Source organism: Rhineura floridana, chromosome 3 (assembly GCF_030035675.1).
Source record: "Rhineura floridana isolate rRhiFlo1 chromosome 3, rRhiFlo1.hap2, whole genome shotgun sequence".
NCBI classification, from domain to species: domain Eukaryota; kingdom Metazoa; phylum Chordata; class Lepidosauria; order Squamata; family Rhineuridae; genus Rhineura; species Rhineura floridana.
The window spans coordinates 165,961,627-165,979,916 of NC_084482.1; the positions used below are offsets into that span (position 1 = coordinate 165,961,627).

The window sequence follows — 18,290 nt, forward strand, 5'->3', positions numbered from 1 at the left end:
CATTGCTCAAGCTTCACCTTTCTTCTTTGGTTTCAAATTTCCTTGGTGCTAAGCCCTTTTTTCCTACTTGTCCTTCAAAACCAAACCATGTCTTTAAAACTGAAAACATACATGGGATGGTAAGAGAGGTTATGTTACAAAAGGTTGCCAGTGCAGTTTCTGCAGGGATACAGACTACTGCAGACTGTGGCATCTAAGATGGGGTAACTTACCTTTTGGGGTACATTTGCAAACTGAAGACATTGTCATGGGCACCAGCCAACCCCACCCCCCGCCAGCAATTAGGATTAGAAAGAGAGAGAGAGAGTGGGTGGGTGGCCTCCCCAGATGCATTTTCCAGGAAGATCACTCCCCTCCCTGCAACCATTAAGACTTGGGGGCGGGGCTCCCTTCTATTGGATCAAACAAAAGAATTTTTTGCAAGCCTTTATTTGTTTGATTTATATCCTGCCCTTCGTCCCAGCAGGAGCCCAGGGTGGGGGGCTACAGCCAGGGAAAGATACCTTCAATCACCCCTTCTCCTCAGCAATTAGGCTATAATAGAAGTATCTTTTCAAGCCTAATTTCAGCAGGAGGGGGCAGGGTTAATTCAGCAGCTTGGAGAAGGCAAAGTGAGTTCTTAAAAAAAAAAAAAAAACCGCCACAAACTTTTATGGTTCAGGGTTGGTGACAAAGAGGTTTGGGGAAGAATGCAGCATTTGGGGCTTCTGTTTGCTGCACCTTGTGATGTTCTTATATATTAGTGTATATATGGTAAGTGCTGGTTGTTTAGAGTATACATGGTAAGTAGTGAAAGAGGAGGGGGAGTGAATGGGCAATAGAATGCTTGATGATTGGCTGAATGTTTAAAATGGCTGACAGTATAAATGAAAGGATGACAGGTAAATCTGGGTGAATGTGAGGTGGTGAATTGTGGAATCTGTGGGGAGAAGAGAAAGTGGATTGCTTGGTGGGGTTTAGAGAGTTGTTTACCAGGAAGGAGGTGGAGTTCGGATTAGTATTGAGTAAAACCATATGCTTATGTGCCTTAAGAAGAAATCTTGTTAATCTTGTTAGCTTTGTTATCTGTAATAAATACTTAATTTGGTTTACCAAAGGCCTGATCCTTGGCTGGGGTTTCACAGACCAGAAGGGAGGGTAAGGTAATGACCAAGGCTGAAGGGGAACTGTAACAAATGGTGGCAGCGGTGAAGAGAATAACAATACCAGTATTCAGAGTCTCTGGGAATACTAGTATTGGGACGTTACTGGTGGTTGCCTAGCAGGGGGATCTGTTGAGATCTGTGCTAGAGCGGGGAGAGAAATCATAAGAGAGAGCGGTCCGGACTGGTGGAGTCCCTGGTGGTGCCTAGAGACAGGCAGTAACCACGAGCCAGGGAAGGACTCCTCACACACCTCTTAATTATGTTTGGCCCACATCAGTACTTCCCTTTCCCATGAAATGGCATGTTCATAAAAGCATATATTTACAGTAAATAAAAATAAGATAGAAGGGCACAATTTCTACAGTGAAGAGTACAGGAACTTGCAACTTGCCCTGCAACGTTGTCTCCTAATTTACAGCAATGAATATTAAATAAATTTGATCAATGTTGTTGCATAGAAAGAGACAGCTGTGTGTATATGTTAACGAAACTACTGCCCTATGACGTTTCCAAAAGGAAATGGAAGTAGAAAATGTTCTTAATGATTAGCAACGCAGAAGCCACGCTCAGCAAAATTGTTTTTGCCATACAGAGAATACTAGGCTAGTTTTATGGTACATTGGGAAAGAAAGGAACCACACTAGCTTGAGCAGCCCCTTAAATCCATCGAAGTAGTAGGCCACCATCTTGACATACTGTATGTTAATATTCTTCAAGGAACACTGCAGGCTCTGTACAATACAGCAAACTATCAAAAAACAGAGGCCACAATTTTGGAACTCCCTTCAAGCTTGGAGCTTGTTAAAAAGTCTTAAGTGTACATCAGAAATATTCTAAACGTATAATAGAGTTCAGTGTCCCGGATTAAATTTATACACTTATTAGCATTGTTATCAAACTAAATAATATCTTGGCCTGCTTAACACTATCAAATCTTGACTTGTATAATAACACTGTCTACATTGCAGCAGAAGCTAATCAGAATTTCTCTCCCCAGATTTACTGTATACATAAAAGTCAAAAGCCATACAATATTGTGTGCAGCTATAAATGGTTCCTATGTACTGCCACCTAGCGAGCAGATGCTATTCTCATACCACTATTCAAACTTGAACTAAACCTAAAAGGGAACATTTATATATACTACTCCCCATTAAAGGACAGAGAAAAGGGAGAGGTAGACCAGAGATGTACATGAGAAGTGAGGTGAACAGGCTTGTATTTATTATGTGGCATATTTCAGTCACCCATCCTGTCCCCGTAGTTTACATATGCCATTTCTTAATTTAAAAAAATTAGCAGAGCAAGCTAGTTAACATAGTGCCTGTGTGAACATTTCCTAGTGGCTACATTCTGAAAATGCCGTGAAGGAAGAATTGAGCAAATAGGACGAAATGGGTGTAACAGCAGTGAGCAACAGCAGATGCTTCTTGCATCCTCTGGAATCGATCCATCGACACCTTGGGTCTGGAGACTTCCCAATCTGAGTCTCACCCTTCTAAAGGAAGTAGGAAGAGCAACCCAAGTTAGGGATAATCTCCACTATAGGAATATTAAGCGGGAAGCTCGCACGTTACAGCTGAGTAGGGCCCCACTTTCTGGCGGTTTTAGCTTTTCAAAGGGGGACCGGAACGGAACCTGCCGTATGAGTGGGGCGCTACTGTATTGTTAGAAGCTGGGTGGGGGAGATACAAAGGGGAAGAAAGATAGTGCCAAGAAGTAACAGGCAGTTGTGGCTAAATGCCACAAAAGGTTTTTGAGGCAAGAGGCAGGGTGCTATTGGGAGAAAAGGAACAAGAAATTCAGTTCTGCAGGGGGGAGGGATGGGGAAGCCAGGGAAAAAACAGGGAGAGGGATTGGAAGGAGAGGTAGATGGGCTGGCCAAATCTCAGGCTGAAAAATACAGTTCAAGTTTATACCTAGTTACCACACCAAAAAGACGTATGAGAAGTCTCCAGCTAAACAAAAATATTGAGTAGTATTTTACTCAAGCTTGTTTTATAATTAAATATTAAGTGTTTAAACCTTTAGAAGTTGCAGGTTGCTGTCCATAATGTAGGTGGTTTGTGAATCAGTAAAGTGACCATTTCTACTGATACTCAACTCTATTCAACAATAATTTTAGATCTTTGTCTCCCCTAGAGGTTTACATCCCAAGGTAAAGTGAGAGCATGAAAAACATTTTTATTTGTAATCAGTAGTGTAGTGGCACATTGAGAAGTGCAGAGTCCCTTCATGATAGTCACAGCCATACCATCTTCTAGGATTATACAATCTTCTAAGATTATAGAATATGGCCAGGCCGGAATACTGCTTTCTGCTTCTCTATCGCCGTCACTTTTTAATGTCCTTTCTCACTGTCAGAGATATTGCTTGAATTACTGAATTCAATGTCTACATGTTTTTCTCTTGCTGCTAGCAAACTGCTTGATGATGTAGATGGGATGTTGTCATCAGGATTCAATGTCTCTTCTACAATTACAGAATTTTCACTCTCCACAACTTGGCTTGGCATTTTGAAGTAGGAGCTAATAAAGGCTTGCATGCAATTGATACTCATTGGGAGTCTTCTAAAATGTTTATACACTTCCCTTTGGCTCATAGGACACTGTAGACATAGGGACCCTGCTGGGACCTGGCTCCCATAAATGTAAGGGGTCTAAGACCCACCAGGACCCTAGATGACTACACCCATTTGTAAATTGGAAGTTAATCCCCGCTTACTCTACAGGAGCGTTACCCAACCTTTTTTGACCCAACACCCCTTTGCAAAATCTTTTTGTGCCCAACGCCCCCTCAGATTAAGTATATGCCAATGCTTCCTATTCTTCCCTTAAAATATGAGTAATGCATAAAAAGTATTTTCAATTATTATTACTCATCATTTTTATCATGCCTTTTTATTGCACTTAGATTACACATTGAATTCCTAGTATGATTTATTAATATACATACATAGTTATAGAAAAGTAAATAAAATGAGATTTATTATAAAATACTAGTGTGATCCTTGAGCTCGATGAGTTTTGGCTAACTTCACAATATCTGGAGTATACTTGTATAGTAATAGTCTTAAGTCACCACGACTAACAATATCCAAACGGTTTCGATTCTTCACTAGTATGCAATCAGTTTACCGGCATTGTTTCGTTAAACAAATTCATTTAAACATCACAGAAACAACAGGTAGCAAGTGTGTCCCATTCCTGAAGAAAACCAGCGAATAACTGATTGCGTCACCCGTTTGCACACGGCACTCATCCGTTGGAAGAATGCGCCCTCCACCAATACACCCAGCTTATCAAACACTCTCTCGTGATTGGTTCCAACATCCCTCAAGACAGCATGGGAACATTACCTAGTGCCAGGGCATGGCTAATATCCCCATTCCTTGATATGACACTGGACGCTATTCAGAATTTCTTTACTAAAGAGCACACACTATTTATAGTGTTATTTCCATGAATTGAGACTATTAAATACATTCTAACGGGGGACAAAACAGTTTAAAAATTAATGATTTGTGTATTAAATAAAATTAAACTTAAATGCTTCAACTGTTGCATCAGACCACCAAATGCCAACGCCCCCCTAAAGTTTGTAGTCATGCCAACGCCCCCCTGAAAGGCTGTAATGCCCCTCAGGAGGGCACTACCACCCACGTTAGGAATCACTGCTCTACAGCAAAATAAATAAATCTGTAGGTCATCACAACTTGAACTTAGCACCACGCTATCTTTAATAGTTCAGTAAAAATATACAGAATACATTCCTTGACTTGGTAAACATAATTATACATTACCACAAGGACACAAAGAGTTGCTTGTGAAACATTTTGCATTTTAATTGTAAAAAAATAAGAATCACCAAAAATAATAATCCTGATGGATTTCAAAAAACCTTGAAAACAGATTACCATGGTGAGTAAAATAATTACATGCAGAGTTTGATACAATTTTATGCACTAAATTTACATTTTTAATCACAATTGTTATACCTTGTTTACATAGCTTAATAGTTCTTCCTTATCCATTTGGTATCCACTGTTTTTCCATTTATCCCGTAACTGCTGTAAGAGTATTCCAATTTCTTTCCCAGATGAAATTCCCATTTTCCTTAGGTCATGGCCACTTACAGGAAAAGTAGGAACAGACCACTGTTGCATTTCTTTCAGAAGAAGTTCTTCCCCTTGGTACTTCAGAAGCTCACAGATTCTGGATGCTGTGTCAACCTCCCTTGACTTCACACACACACAAAATCATAACATGAGAAATCTGAACAAAAAACATCCACAGCATCACAGCAGAGTGGGCCTATGCGGCTCACCAGAACTTTGTCTAGCTGAGTCCCTGCAGCAGGACAGAGAGTGGGGAGAAGCATGTTGACACCATGCAAACATGCTGGCAGGAGTGCCCATGTAGCTATGGTGATGCACTTTCACCATGCCAACCTCACCATTCCATCCTGGAATGCTTCAGTGATTCAACTGGACAGAGTTCAGGTGAGCACTGCAATCCCACGCCATCCACTGCTGATCCACAGCAATTCTTACTAAACAGGTACAAATTTCAAACACACCACCACCACAAACATCAGTCTTCCTGGCAGTGCAAGCATTACTGGTTTCATTTCCTTAATACGGTGCACAAGCCAACATTCTTCTTAGTGCTTAGCCAAGGACAGGGAAGGAAAAGAGTAAATTAAATGTGGAAAAAGTAAGTTTGCCTTCAGTAAATGTGTATTTCGACATGGTATTCCTGCTTCCAACAACTTGCAATAAAACTTTGGCTCATTGACAGTGGATAGATAACTGTCACAACCTATCCCTAAATATGTTAACTATGTAGAATCTCAGTGTGTTTTATGGGGTTTACTTCCTAGCAAAAGATGTATAGGATGACAGCTTTTCAATCATCTTTTTGGAACAGCTACTTTACCTACAACAAAGTCTATTCTGAAAACATCTTTAGACTACTGAGTTTCTGACTCTACAGGCAATATTTATTGCATGACCAAAAGTGTGCTGTCTAAAATTAGCTTTACATTAGCTACTTGATGTAACAGAAAACTGAAGAACTGGGCATTATCAAAAAAAAAACCCTCTGGTGCAATAACAGCATAATATATATAATATAGCACTTACATCTATAATGAAGTCTTGATATGGTTTGAGTGGTTCTGCGGTATCAGTAGCTTTGACCAAGTCTCTCCTGTGCTTCAGTAAAAACAACCCAAGGTTTTTTTCATCTTTTGAAATTTTCAGCCTTAAATCCACTTTCAAGATGTCATCTGGCACCTTTAATAGTGATGTTAGAACGGTCATTGGATTTGGAAAGAGATTCTGAACATTTTTACAGACTGTGTCAAACTCCTGTAAGCTCCCATTTATAGGTAATCCTGAGGGAGAGAACAATGAAACCAGGAAATCAGAAAACTATTTAGAAGACAACAGACAGGGATGCAGTAGCAGTGGCAACATTAATTCCAAACCACAACTGGTCTCCTTGCACCAGCACAATTTTTGGCCTTCCAGATGCTGGTGAACTACAACTCCCATCATCCCTGGCCATTGACCATGCTTGCTGGGGCTGATGGGAACTGTAGTTCAGCAACATCTCGAGGGCTAAGCGTTCCCGACACATGTACTACAGCATGAATGATGGTCCACAATCAATAAACAGCAGGGTTATCAACACAAGGGATTTGGCTTACATCTGGCAAGCAAAGCTAGCCTCTTCTGCATTGTCTTAAGAGCTATCAGAGCAGCTTCAGAGCAAAACGCCTTTTAGAACAGTTACTGGTATGTCCCCACATGAGTGCCATTATGTTCACGTCCTGATTGTGGGCTTCCCTCAAGCATCTGGCTGGCTACTGCAGAACAGAATGCTGACTAGATATGTCTTTGGCCTGATCCAGCAGGGCTCTTTTTGTGTTCAAACAAAAGTTGCAGATGTTCACTGCAGGTGGTGTCAATGAAATGACAATTTCCTCACTGCTAGTGTTATGCTCTAGAGAAATACTACTGCTATATAAACGTTGCACTTCACCTATATAGCCAGCCACATCAAGCTCATACATAAGCCGGATGAGGTTATTAACATGGTTCCCAACGAGAATTTTTTTCAGCTCCATCCAGATCCTCTCGCCCGATATTCCAGCCAAACCTTTGGCATTTTCTTTGATTGCTTCCAGAGTTTTAGAGTCATGGTCACCAGGCTTTTCTGCAATACGCCCATAAAATCTAGGGAGGGGAATACCAGTTTTAGTACACACAGCAAATTGGTTTTTAGTAAATGTCAAGTTGTAAATGTACTTTGAAATACTGATTGCCATCCTTTTGAGAGTGTAGGCATTTGATATGCAAGTGCCAGGCATGGATACTGAGGACCTCAACGACAGAGTAAGGGACAGCTATATGAAGAATGTGTTGGTGAGTGAAGAAACGGGACTGTGCTGAAGTATATGGCAATCTGTCCATGTGGTATCAGATCATGCCCTATTTAGAAATATTATTCAGTTTCTTATCCACCTTTCACCATAAGGTCCCAGAGTGGGTTATAGCAATTTAAAAATATAACATTAAAAACAGTTTAAAATAATTTACACTCACAAGAATGGGGTGGGTCCCAAAAATATGGATTTCAGGTGTCAAAGGCCAGGGTAAAGAGATGCCTCTTCAGTATACAATAGAAACTACATAATGAAGTTACCAGATGCACCTCTGTGGGGAGGGAATTCCACAACTTAGGAGTTGCCATAGGGCCACACACACCCCTCAAATTTCAAAGGGCAGTGGTACTACCAAGAAGGCCCCATCTACCTTAGAGGGTCTGAGGGGAATGAGGTGATCTTTCAGATATTTGGAGCATGAATTGTTTAGGGCTTTGGATGCCAATGTGAGCACCTTAAATTGTGCCTGGAAACAAACTGGCACTCAGTGAAGCTGTTTTAAGAAAGGGGTTAATAGGAGTTCTAAGTGGAACCCCAGCCAGTAATCTGGCTGCTACATTTTGGGACAGATGAAGTTTTGAGTTGTCTTCAAGGGCACTCCCATGTACAGTGCACTGCAATAATCCAGTCTGGAAGTTGCCCAAACTACCTGAAGTATCGTAGAATTCTTAAGTAATCCTCTTGTATTCTCTGGTTTGCATGTCCTACAAATCTGACCCTGTTGTTTTTTAAATCATCATAGCCATTGAAATAATCATAAAGTGTTCCATCCAAGCCTATAAAGCAAATAGACATTTTAGCAAAAATCACCCAGATTTTCATTTAAGGGCATACTTTCATATGAATATGGCAAGCATAAGTTCGACATCCATTCTGCCACCTGTTCACATTCCAGCATCCACTTTGTAAGATATAATCATATCTTAGTTTTACTTTCTATCACACTGTAACTGTTGATGGCAAGTGCAATTTTAAAGTGCAGAACATTGTAATACATCCCTCACATCTGCCTTAATCGAGATAAACATCCTTAATGCAAGCAGATTTTTATTTACCATTAGTCTTACTAAGGCATGAAAACAACTTCTTCCCTTCTTTGCTCCACAGAGGAGGATCACAGGAAAAAGGGAAGGAACAATGCCTATGGGAAAAGGGGCTTGCACATTTTGTTTCCCACACTGGCAATCAATGCAAAAAAAGTCACAGTCTCCAGCATTGTATCGACTGGGAAAGGCTGAAGTCAGTGGGAAAAGACAAAATACGAAGGAGTCGCAATGAAGTTTACAAGTGTGTTAGCATCTGCCCACCACATCCAGGGAACTGACATAGGCTGCCATCCTACACACACACTTTTCTGGGAATATGTCACTTTAAATTCAGTGAGGCTACTTCTCAATAGACCTGTGAAACATGACACTGATAGTTCTTAACTTTACTTCAGTCAAGGATTTTGATAGTGGTAGGATGCTAGAATGATCTACTATAGTTAGGTACATGCCACAGTGTTGTGGGGCCAAAAACAGCTCAATGAGAATTGAGCATGCTCAGTGGCCACAGAACACCAAGTGTTTGTTGTGGGGAATAAGACAATAGGGAAGCAGAGCTGGGGAATGGAGTGGAGTCTCCTGGAAAAGGGCAAGGCTGATAGCTAAAACTCTCAATGGGAGCACTCCACACTAAAGCTTTTGTGGCAGATGACAATTGCACATGTCAAACAATCTAGTCAAAGAAATATTCCTATATATTGTTGATATATTACATTTGTATCACACCTCCCCACCACATATATGTGGGTCCCAAGCAGTTTCCAATCCATTCACTGACCAAGGAAAGTCCAGGTGAAAAGCAGTGGGAATGGTCTGGATTTAAACCAAATGCTACTTCAGAGCGTGGGCTGGGGGAGTTACCTAAGAACATAGAATTGATTGTGAGATCTCTCCTCTCAGCATCTTTTTCCCAGTCAGTTGTGAATTCCACTTCTGCATGTCTCCCATCAGTAACCAGGTCAATTCTAAGTGTGGTAATTTCAAAGTTCTCCTGATGGAGCTAGAAGAGAGTTTTTGTGAAAGTGTTAATTCATCTTTTGATAATTCCCCATGGGAAAAAAACTAAATTTCTATGCCCCACCAGATTGCATGCAAAAAGAAAAAAAATCATATCTAAAAGATGGTTTCCTTGGGGAAGAATTCCTTGCCCTGTCTCCAGCTTTCCTGTTCATAGCACACATGCCTCCTATAAACATGATTTCCCCATTCAGATACCCTAGCTAGTCTCTAATTACCTGCTTTTTTTGTTCCCATTTTCCATAAACTTCTGCTCCTCAATTCATTGATTTCTTAGGTCCCTATTTTATAATGAATTGCCTATTCTCCCCTCACCCTTTGGCTTCCCTGCTTCCTGGGTTCTGTTCCCACTCAGTATCCTAGCTGTATGGACTCCCATCTCTGTCATTTCCCACCAACAGCACACACTCCTTCCTGCCTCCAGCTGAATGGTGACCAACCTACTCAGCAGGTGTGCCATGGTCAAGTAAAAAATATGCAATATAGTGCATGCTACAGTTTACACGCAGTTTCCCAGTGCACTGGGCTAGATTTGCCTCTAAGTCTTTTGAGGCAAGGAGCAGGTAGCACAGGGCTAGAGAGGCAAGAGGGAGTCCAGGACTGACTCAACATCACAGCCAGTCCTGCAGGTATAGTTCTACTCTTGCCCAGTCCACCAGAAATTCCTGCTGCATTTAACATTTACAGCACTTGTACAGCAGGTCGGCCTCCTATGCTCTAGGCCAGGATGGAAAAATTTCAGGCTTGTCAGACCTATTTTGATTTTTACTATAACCCCATGATCTACCAATCAGGAACAGGTGCGAGATATTATTAGAATGAAAGAACAGCATGCCTCTGAGCACCTTCTGAGCCTAGGAATTTGTGTTCAGTACCTGCTATGAGCTCACAATCCTTTCACACAAAAGCCCACCCTTAGGCTACTGAAATGAAGAAACTTAACTAACAAAAAGATATTTGGTGCTCCTATTGTGAAACAATTAAGAGTCAGTAACCCTTTCTGAGCTATTGCAAATCACCTAGAGATCTACTAGCAGATCCCAGTCTACCTTCTCCCAGCCTCTGCTCTAAGAATTTTGCAGGATTCTATTTTCCAGTCAAAATATCCCTTTCACGACAGGCAAGCATCTTCACAGAACCTGAACTATTTATCAACTTTTGCTTTACATTTATAGAAAGAATTATACATTTATAGAAAGAATTTAAAAGGAAAATAAATATCTATATCTTTGAGAACACAGGTTATAGAGCAGGCTTCCCTAGCTTGGCTGTTGGAAGTGGGGCAAGAGCAACTCGTTTGGGTTCGTTTGTATTCCAGAAGGAAGATAGAGTTAGGGTCTGTTGGCTATTAAACCGAGGAAGCAGAGGTTAAATTTCCACAAGTGAGCTACGTGGATTAGAAGCGAAAGTTGGCAGAGCTCGAGCCATCTTCAAGGACACGTTGCTATGCAACCTAGGCTCGGGCAGCTGGCCTTATCTATATAGAGGGCCAGCAGACACTTGCAGAGTGTGGGGGTCGAGGAGTTTGTACAGAGAGAGCTTGTGATATATTGTCAGTAAAGTGACTCTTAAAACTTATTGCTTGTCCGGCTCATGGCTTCAACTGGCATCTAGCCTGTCACTATACTGTTCTGCATCCTGGGCATGTGCTTGCGCCAGATACAACATCCAACAGGGTCCTCCAGCTGGCTAGGCTTGCTTACCTTTACCTGTGCTCTTCTCTACCTAACTTCCTTATGCTGTAAACTGATATGCTCAGGGAAGCTTATCTGGCCCTCCTTCCTTTGGCTTTTTCTTCAACTGTCCGAGGACAGAGGAGACATCTCTGTCTTTGCTCTCTCTCCTGAGCCATGAGGGCAATACCCACGTATGGGCTTTGCGCTTCCAACTTAGTTAGTGAGAACTAGGCATGCCTTTCCTATCTACTATGTATTTCTATAAATAAAGTAGCTTTTCTTATATCACTAAGTCTTAAGTCTCAGTGATCTCAATGCAGGGTAAATGCACACACTGGCACACATGCAGCTCAGATGCTGAAGATCTCTGCATATATACAAATTTCCATAACACTGGCATCCTCCACATGTTTTGAAATACAATTCTCATTGCCCTTGATGACTGGCCATGCTGGCTGGATCTGATGGGAGCTGTAGTCCAACTATCTGGTGGACTGGGTTGGGGAAGGCTGGTATGGAGGAAGGGATCCTCTCCAACACACTTGTCCAGATCTTTTTACCCTGGCAGTGATGGTTCCATGTTTTTCTCCTCTGCTGTTGATCATTCGGACACCTGCAGCCTGGAGCATTTCCTTCATCTGAATAGGAGTGGCAGTGGTGGCAAAGTCAATATCCTGTGGTTTCATTCCACTGAGTAAGTCTCTAACAGCACCACCTGCTATTCTTAGTTCATACTTTGCTTTGTCAAATAATTCTGGGCGGGGGGGAGAAAATACATAATTAGATAAACTTTTTTAAAAAAAATCTTGAGAGTATGAATTGCCACTTGTACCAATTCAGTCCCACTTAAGTTAATGTGACTTTAGTAGTAGAAATGGTAAATGAAGGCACTCAAGTTGGGAAAATAATTAGGTAGTCTAATAACTGCAAGATAACCTAAAATGATTTACTGTGGATTTAGCAGACCACATTTGGCTGACATGACTAACATTCCAAACCTAAACATTACTTCCTGAATGCTCCATTTATTTTGGTAGTGCTTGCTTCCAAGTAGTTGTCATAGAATGGGAGTTTATTCTTTAACCTATTTTAGATACACGGATTCTAAGACCGCATAAATAAGCCTTGGCATTATTAAGGCAGCTGAATGCCTAACTGATCACAGAAGGATGCAAATAATCCCAAACACATTGGAAAATAAAAAAGCATGCAATTGCATGTCTGGATGGACCAAAGCTTGCATGCTTCTGAACATCTCTCTTGGGTTATCATGGCCAAGGCCATGACAACTTAAGTTCTACTGAAATCAATAAGCCCTGCTTTCATGAAATGCATTTAGAGATGGGCTTTTAGAGCAGCACGTATATCATCCTTTGGACTGTGCACACTGATGTTTAGTTTGGAAAGATACACATATTTTTCCAAGCTGAACAAAATACTAACACAGGTATAAAATAACATCTCTCAAGTGAGACCAAGGGAAGAATTAAATTTGACTTCCAAGTGAACAGTTACTTTGGTAGTTAAAATTATTCTACTTGAACATTTATCATAATCCGTTTAAAATACAGTAATCTAATTCCTTGCAGGTTCCATTCTGTTTTCACAGATCTTTCTCAGTCAGAGTGAAATATATGTTCTTTGCACCAAGATAAAAAAGAAAAAGAAACTGGAGAAATCACACTCACACAAGAAGTTTTCTTCATTCAACAAAACAAGCCAAGATATCTTGGGTGCATTTGTACCCTCTCAGAACAGAAATAGCTTACTTCTGCTCTAAAGGATATCTCGTGTACTGACCATGCTGCCAATGCAGTGAGGAATAACCTATCTGGTTCACTTTGGTGCATGCTCACTTCCTGCTGAAGTCACTACTGGAGTAAACCAATGCTACTGAGAGGGCTGGTTCAAACACAATCCCTCCCTCAACAAAATCCCCATTAGAGGAATACTCCAAATATGTTTATTAATGTCAATTAACACTCTTGCTAGGTGTTTTTCTACATGCTGCTGCTATCCAGAGTCCTGAACCATCTCAAAAGAGAGAGAGAGAGAGAGAGAGAGAGAGAGAGAGAGAGAGAGAGAGAGAGAGAGAGAGAGAGAGAGAGAGAGAGAGAGAGAGAGAGAAAAGAAGTATTCATACCTGCAATGCTGTTCAGTCCTGGCGTGAAGAGGGACTGGAATTCTGAAGATTCAAGTTTCATTGTAAATAAAGATTGCCACAGGATTTTAACCCCTGTGCTGTGGCGGGGGGAGAGGGGAAAACCTGCCTTATAGCCCAAAAGGAACAGATGACTCCACATCTAAAGAAAAAGGCACAGGTGAATGGTATATTTTTTATTTATTTAATAATATTTATATGCTGCTTACATTAAAAGAAATCTCAAAGTGGTTTACAAAAGTAAAAAAAACCCAACAATTTAAAAGAGAGAAAACAAATCACATATAATTGGGCAGAAATATACAAGGATCAGGTTTTTACTAAATGAAAGGGAAAAAATAGCAACAGAAGGTGGTAGAAATGGCATTCCAGATAGTAATAAACCCCAAATGTTTTATCCTGTTGATAAATGAGACAAATGACAGAAAACCTCATCATCCTAGCGCATCTCAACAAGGGAGAAAAACTACTGCAAAATGAATCTTGTGTTTGAATGCTTCAGAAACAGGAATGACATGTAGGATCTAGACATGAACCCATCACATTCTAAAATGTGTCAAACAGCTCAAATAGTTTGTTTTTGGACACATTTCTCTCTCTTGTGACTTTCATCCCCACACAAACAGTACTCGTCAATGGGAAAGGAATTTGGCATGTGATCGTCCCCAGTGGAAATAGTTGGTTTAATCAATCCAATGGGTACATTATGACTACTCAAAGCACTATTTAAATCAGCGTGCATAGTGGTATCCTACCCATCCGCAGGTGCCACCATATACAGCAGGAAGGGGGAACCTGTGGCCCTTCAGATATTGTTGGACTCCTACTCTCATCAGCTCCAGCCAGCATGGTTACTAGGGATAACAGAAATTGCAGTCAACATCTGGAGGACCATACTTTCCCTGTTCATGACCTACAGCTGGTTTGTGTCACGTCATCTCAACCCACACTAAATATGGGTTTAGTAGGATTTGGTAACTGGTCCTTGCTAATTATTCCCCCCCCCCTCTAAACTAGAAACGTTTGTGGCCTTATTTACAAGGCTAGAAAAATAATACTGACTTACTTTACAAGGTTGTTGGCAGGATTAAAACTAGCTAACGTGTGAGGTGCACTGAATACAGTATTTGAAAACACCATACAAGTAGTAAGTATTATTATTATCATCATTAAATCTAAGAAATGCACAGAAACATCTCAGTCAGCCTCCTGCATTATTATGCAATGTGCCCCCATCCCAAAGATAAGATACAGCTTCAGCCAGCTGGAAAGACAAACTGCAGCCAAGGAGTGATTGTAGGTCAACAGCAGAGCATGTGTTTTGTATGCAGAAGGTCTCAGATTCAATTCCCAGTGCTGGCTCTGTGTTTTGGAAGGTCTTTTGGCAAGATGCCCCTTTCCTAAGCGGCCATCCTCCTCTTCACTGATGTTGCCACTGCTCATCTTTCGTTCTCTCTGGTATCTGGTGTCCTGTAGTAGTTGTAGACTACTCCCATCATCTCTGACCATGCAGGCTGGGTCTGATGGGAGCTGTAGTCCAACATCTCGAGGGCGCCGGGTTGAGGAAACCCGACCTAGAGGAAGAACGCATGTGACGGCATGGAGGCTGCTGCATCTTCTCACTCGCTTGCATCCTCAGAAAAGGCAGCGCCAGCGAGGGCAGGGAACGGTAGAGCCAGGAGACTCTGAGGGTCTGCAGTGGACCCTCTGAAGAGGCGTAGGCAGGTGCCTAACGGATGCCTATTTCTAATTTCCGCCCCATATCCCTAATTAAACGCTAGGACGACTGGGAAAGGGCTTTGCCACCGGCCTGGATCACGGGTCACTGTGCGGGACCGAGGAACGACCTGACGCCGCGTAAGCCAGCTACGCTTCGGCAAAGGTTGGCTGAGAGAAGGGACGAGAACCAGCACTGGGCGCACTCACGAGGCTTTGAACCCAGCGCCTAGGTAAGCTCTGCGTTCGGACCGCTTCCTTTTCTCCAACATGCCCAGCAAGAGGAAGACGGAAGGTGCTCCTGGGAAGAAGAAACGGCCACACTCACCCAGGTATTCGCTGCTTGCACCGGCTAGCGCCTTCTGTCGTCACAGCTTCCAGGACAAGGCGCCCTGTGAGCTCAAAATAACGCGACGGCGGCGGCAGGGTTCAGGGCGAGCTCCTCCCTGGAGGCGGGCGAGGGAGTGGGTTATCCCTCGCTGGTGCTCTGAGTGTTGTCCAGGGAGGGGCGGTGTTTTGGCGTGTGGTCTCTTTCTCGCTGACCAAGGCTTGGTTTGTGTTTGGGCCCCTCCGCTCTTCTTTGGCGCGCTTTTGTCTCCACCCACCGCGACATCATTACTCTTCTGAAACCTGTAGCTTCCCATTTTAGGATTTTGCTTTCCAAAAAGGCTAGCTGGGATTGCCTGCATGTATTCCTTTCGATATGGGCCGTATTTAATAAGGTTAATTCTCCCAGATTCTGGGAGCGGCTTCGTATGCGATCTCTTGATCTTCAATTCTGTCTGTATTAGACAGCCACGAGAGTGGCTATATACTATGGCCAGGGTGGATTTTTCGCATTCTGAAATGTAAAACTGAAAATACCCCCCTATGCCATTCTGCTGCTCCCATAAGCACATTTCAGAACAAAACCTTACAAAATGATAGTCCTGAACTCAGAAACGCTTGCTTAACAACCCTGTTAAGTTTTCGTCGTGATACAAAACACTCAGCACTGAGAATTCAAAGTTTTACTTTGGGGGGGAAATCCAGACCCCTGTTGGACTTGTATATGTAATTCACTAATAGGCAAAAAACCTTGCGCTTTAAGAATGTACCTATAGCCCACAGCTATTTCTATCAAACTTTAAAAAGCAGGGAAATTGGGCAGCTATAGTGAATGCACCAGGGAAGCAGGAGACCTGACCTCCTGTCTGAGATACTGTACTGCCCTACAAATTGGTCAAAATGCAAACACCATTTGAGTTGGTCTTTCACAGTCCAGTCCACTTCCTGTGTACCTTGGAAGAATTTGGCAACATGTGCCTCTGAGCATATGGTGAGTGGTGGCAACACCTGCCATCTCCAAAGATGGAGAATTATATTCTTGTATGTTTGTTGCTGTTCTTCTTACTTTGCTTCTTTCCTGTGTTACTAATGTTTCTACAGAGAATCTAAACCAGAAATTTCACCCCCTCCTTATTAATCCTAGAAATCTGTGTCAAATGTATTTTTATTAATTTCATTGGTCATTGTTATGTGATGGTGATCTACAGAGAATATAAACCAGAAAAATTTCCCCCTCATTCATCCTAGAAATCTGTGTCAAATGTATTTTTATTAATTTCAAAGCCTTTTTATTGGTCAATGTAATATGATGGTGAAGACAGCCTTTTGTGTTTTATATTGAAGGTTATGTTCTATTTCTATTTTGGATGCATTAATAATTGAATCTGAAACTGCAGTTTGATGTAAAATCAGACTGATTACAATATGTTGCTGCTTCAGCAATGACTAGCTGTTGGAAAAAAGAGAATGCATGTTTTCAGCCTGCTGTGTTTAAACCACTCTATTTAAGGCAAGGTGTTCACGGTCAATTAAAAACATAGAGCACATCTACCATTTTGCTAGAATATATTTCACCTCCCACTGTTTTATCATGTGCAAATTGAGACACTCCTGAGGTCCACTGGAGACTATTCTGCAGAAGTTAGTGCCATTATTATGTTTGGAGTTTTTTTAGTGTAAATTTTGCAAAGTGTTGCTGTACTTCACATATTCACAGAAATAGAAACAAAACAAAATGATTTCCTATAGGAAACTTCACTAAAATTGCAAAGGAAATCAGACATATTCAAAGTGACCATCTGAACTATATCAACTGTCTTCATGTTGGTTCCTCTCTGCTAAAACAAGATCAACACAGCACATGTCTTGTTTCTGTTATTTGGGCTGGTTGCAGGTGTTGCCACCACTCACCATATGCTCAGAGGCACATGTTACCAAATTCTTCCAAGCTACACAGGAAGTGGACTGGACTGTGAAAGACCCAACTCAAATGGTGTTTGCATTTTGACCAATTTGTAGGGCAGTACAGTATCTCAGAGAGGAGGTCAGGTCTCCTGCTCCCCTGGTGCATTCACTATAGCTGCCCAATTTCCCTTCTTTTTAAAGTTTGATAGAAATAGCTGTGGGCTATAGGTACATTCTTAAACCACAAGGTTTTTTTTGCCTATTAGTGAATTTCCCTGCTTTTTAATCCGGGAGGTAAGAAATGGGATCCGGTCCTGTCCAAGTTTGCTGAGAATGGATTGATCATTTGCATGCTTATTGAGTTCAATGGGATTTACTCCCCTGCAATCATGCTTAGGATAGGTGAAACTGACCACACAGGATGGGGAGGGAAGGAGAAGGGAGGGGAGGAAACGCAGAGGGGAGGAGGGGGATGGGAGCAGGAAGGAGGGGGAGGGGTGGAGAAAGACAGGTTTGATCATTTGCATGTTTATTGAATTTAGTGTGATTTACTCCCGTGCAATCATGCTTAAGATAGGTAAAACTCACCAGGGGGGGAGGGAGGGAGCCCTGGAGTGGGCAGGGGAGGAAGAAGGAGGAGGAGGGGAGGGGAGAAGGAAGGGAGAGGAGAGGGGAAGGAGAGAAAAAGCAGGTCTGATCATTTGCATGCTTATTGAGTTCAATGGGATTTACTCCTATGCAACGATGGTTAGGGTAGGAAAAACTGACCATGGGGGAAAAGGGGGGGAAGGAGTATATTGGAGGGGGGCAAAGGAAGGGGGAGAGGAGGGCAGGTTTAATCATTCAC

The 18,290-nt window shown here is 41.9% G+C and overlaps 1 protein-coding gene across 2 annotated transcripts; it reads right to left on the reverse strand.

Moving 5' to 3' along the window:
* Nucleotides 1-4,097: 4,097 nt before the first annotated feature.
* Nucleotides 4,098-15,763, reverse strand: TRNT1 (tRNA nucleotidyl transferase 1). Of its 2 annotated transcripts, XM_061618568.1 has the most exons (9): nucleotides 15,540-15,763; nucleotides 14,251-14,349; nucleotides 13,478-13,637; nucleotides 11,895-12,088; nucleotides 9,503-9,641; nucleotides 8,245-8,371; nucleotides 7,193-7,386; nucleotides 6,289-6,542; nucleotides 4,098-5,385 (listed from the first exon to the last, which is right to left on the reverse strand). In XM_061618568.1, exons 2-9 carry the CDS (start codon nucleotides 14,326-14,328, stop codon nucleotides 5,137-5,139), a joined length of 1,395 nt encoding a protein of 464 aa, XP_061474552.1. In that variant the 5' UTR covers nucleotides 14,329-14,349; nucleotides 15,540-15,763; the 3' UTR covers nucleotides 4,098-5,136. The 2 variants fall into 2 exon arrangements, with proteins under 2 accessions (XP_061474552.1, XP_061474553.1); XM_061618569.1 differs by lacking the exon at nucleotides 14,251-14,349 and having other exon boundaries at nucleotides 4,101-5,385.
* Between the last annotated feature and the right edge of the window lie 2,527 nt (nucleotides 15,764-18,290).

Excerpts from the sequence above, each read along its gene's own strand:
- TRNT1 (XM_061618568.1), bottom strand. The coding sequence starts at position 14,328 with ATGAGAGTAGGAGTCCAACAATATCTGAAGGGCCACAGGTTCCCCCTT. Across the intron at positions 6,543-7,192 it reads TGATGTGGCTGGCTATATAG|GATTACCTATAAATGGGAGC; the intron begins GTGAAGTGCAAC and ends TCTCTCCCTCAG. Across the intron at positions 5,386-6,288 it reads ATCAAGACTTCATTATAGAT|TCAAGGGAGGTTGACACAGC; the intron begins GTAAGTGCTATA and ends GTGTGTGTGAAG.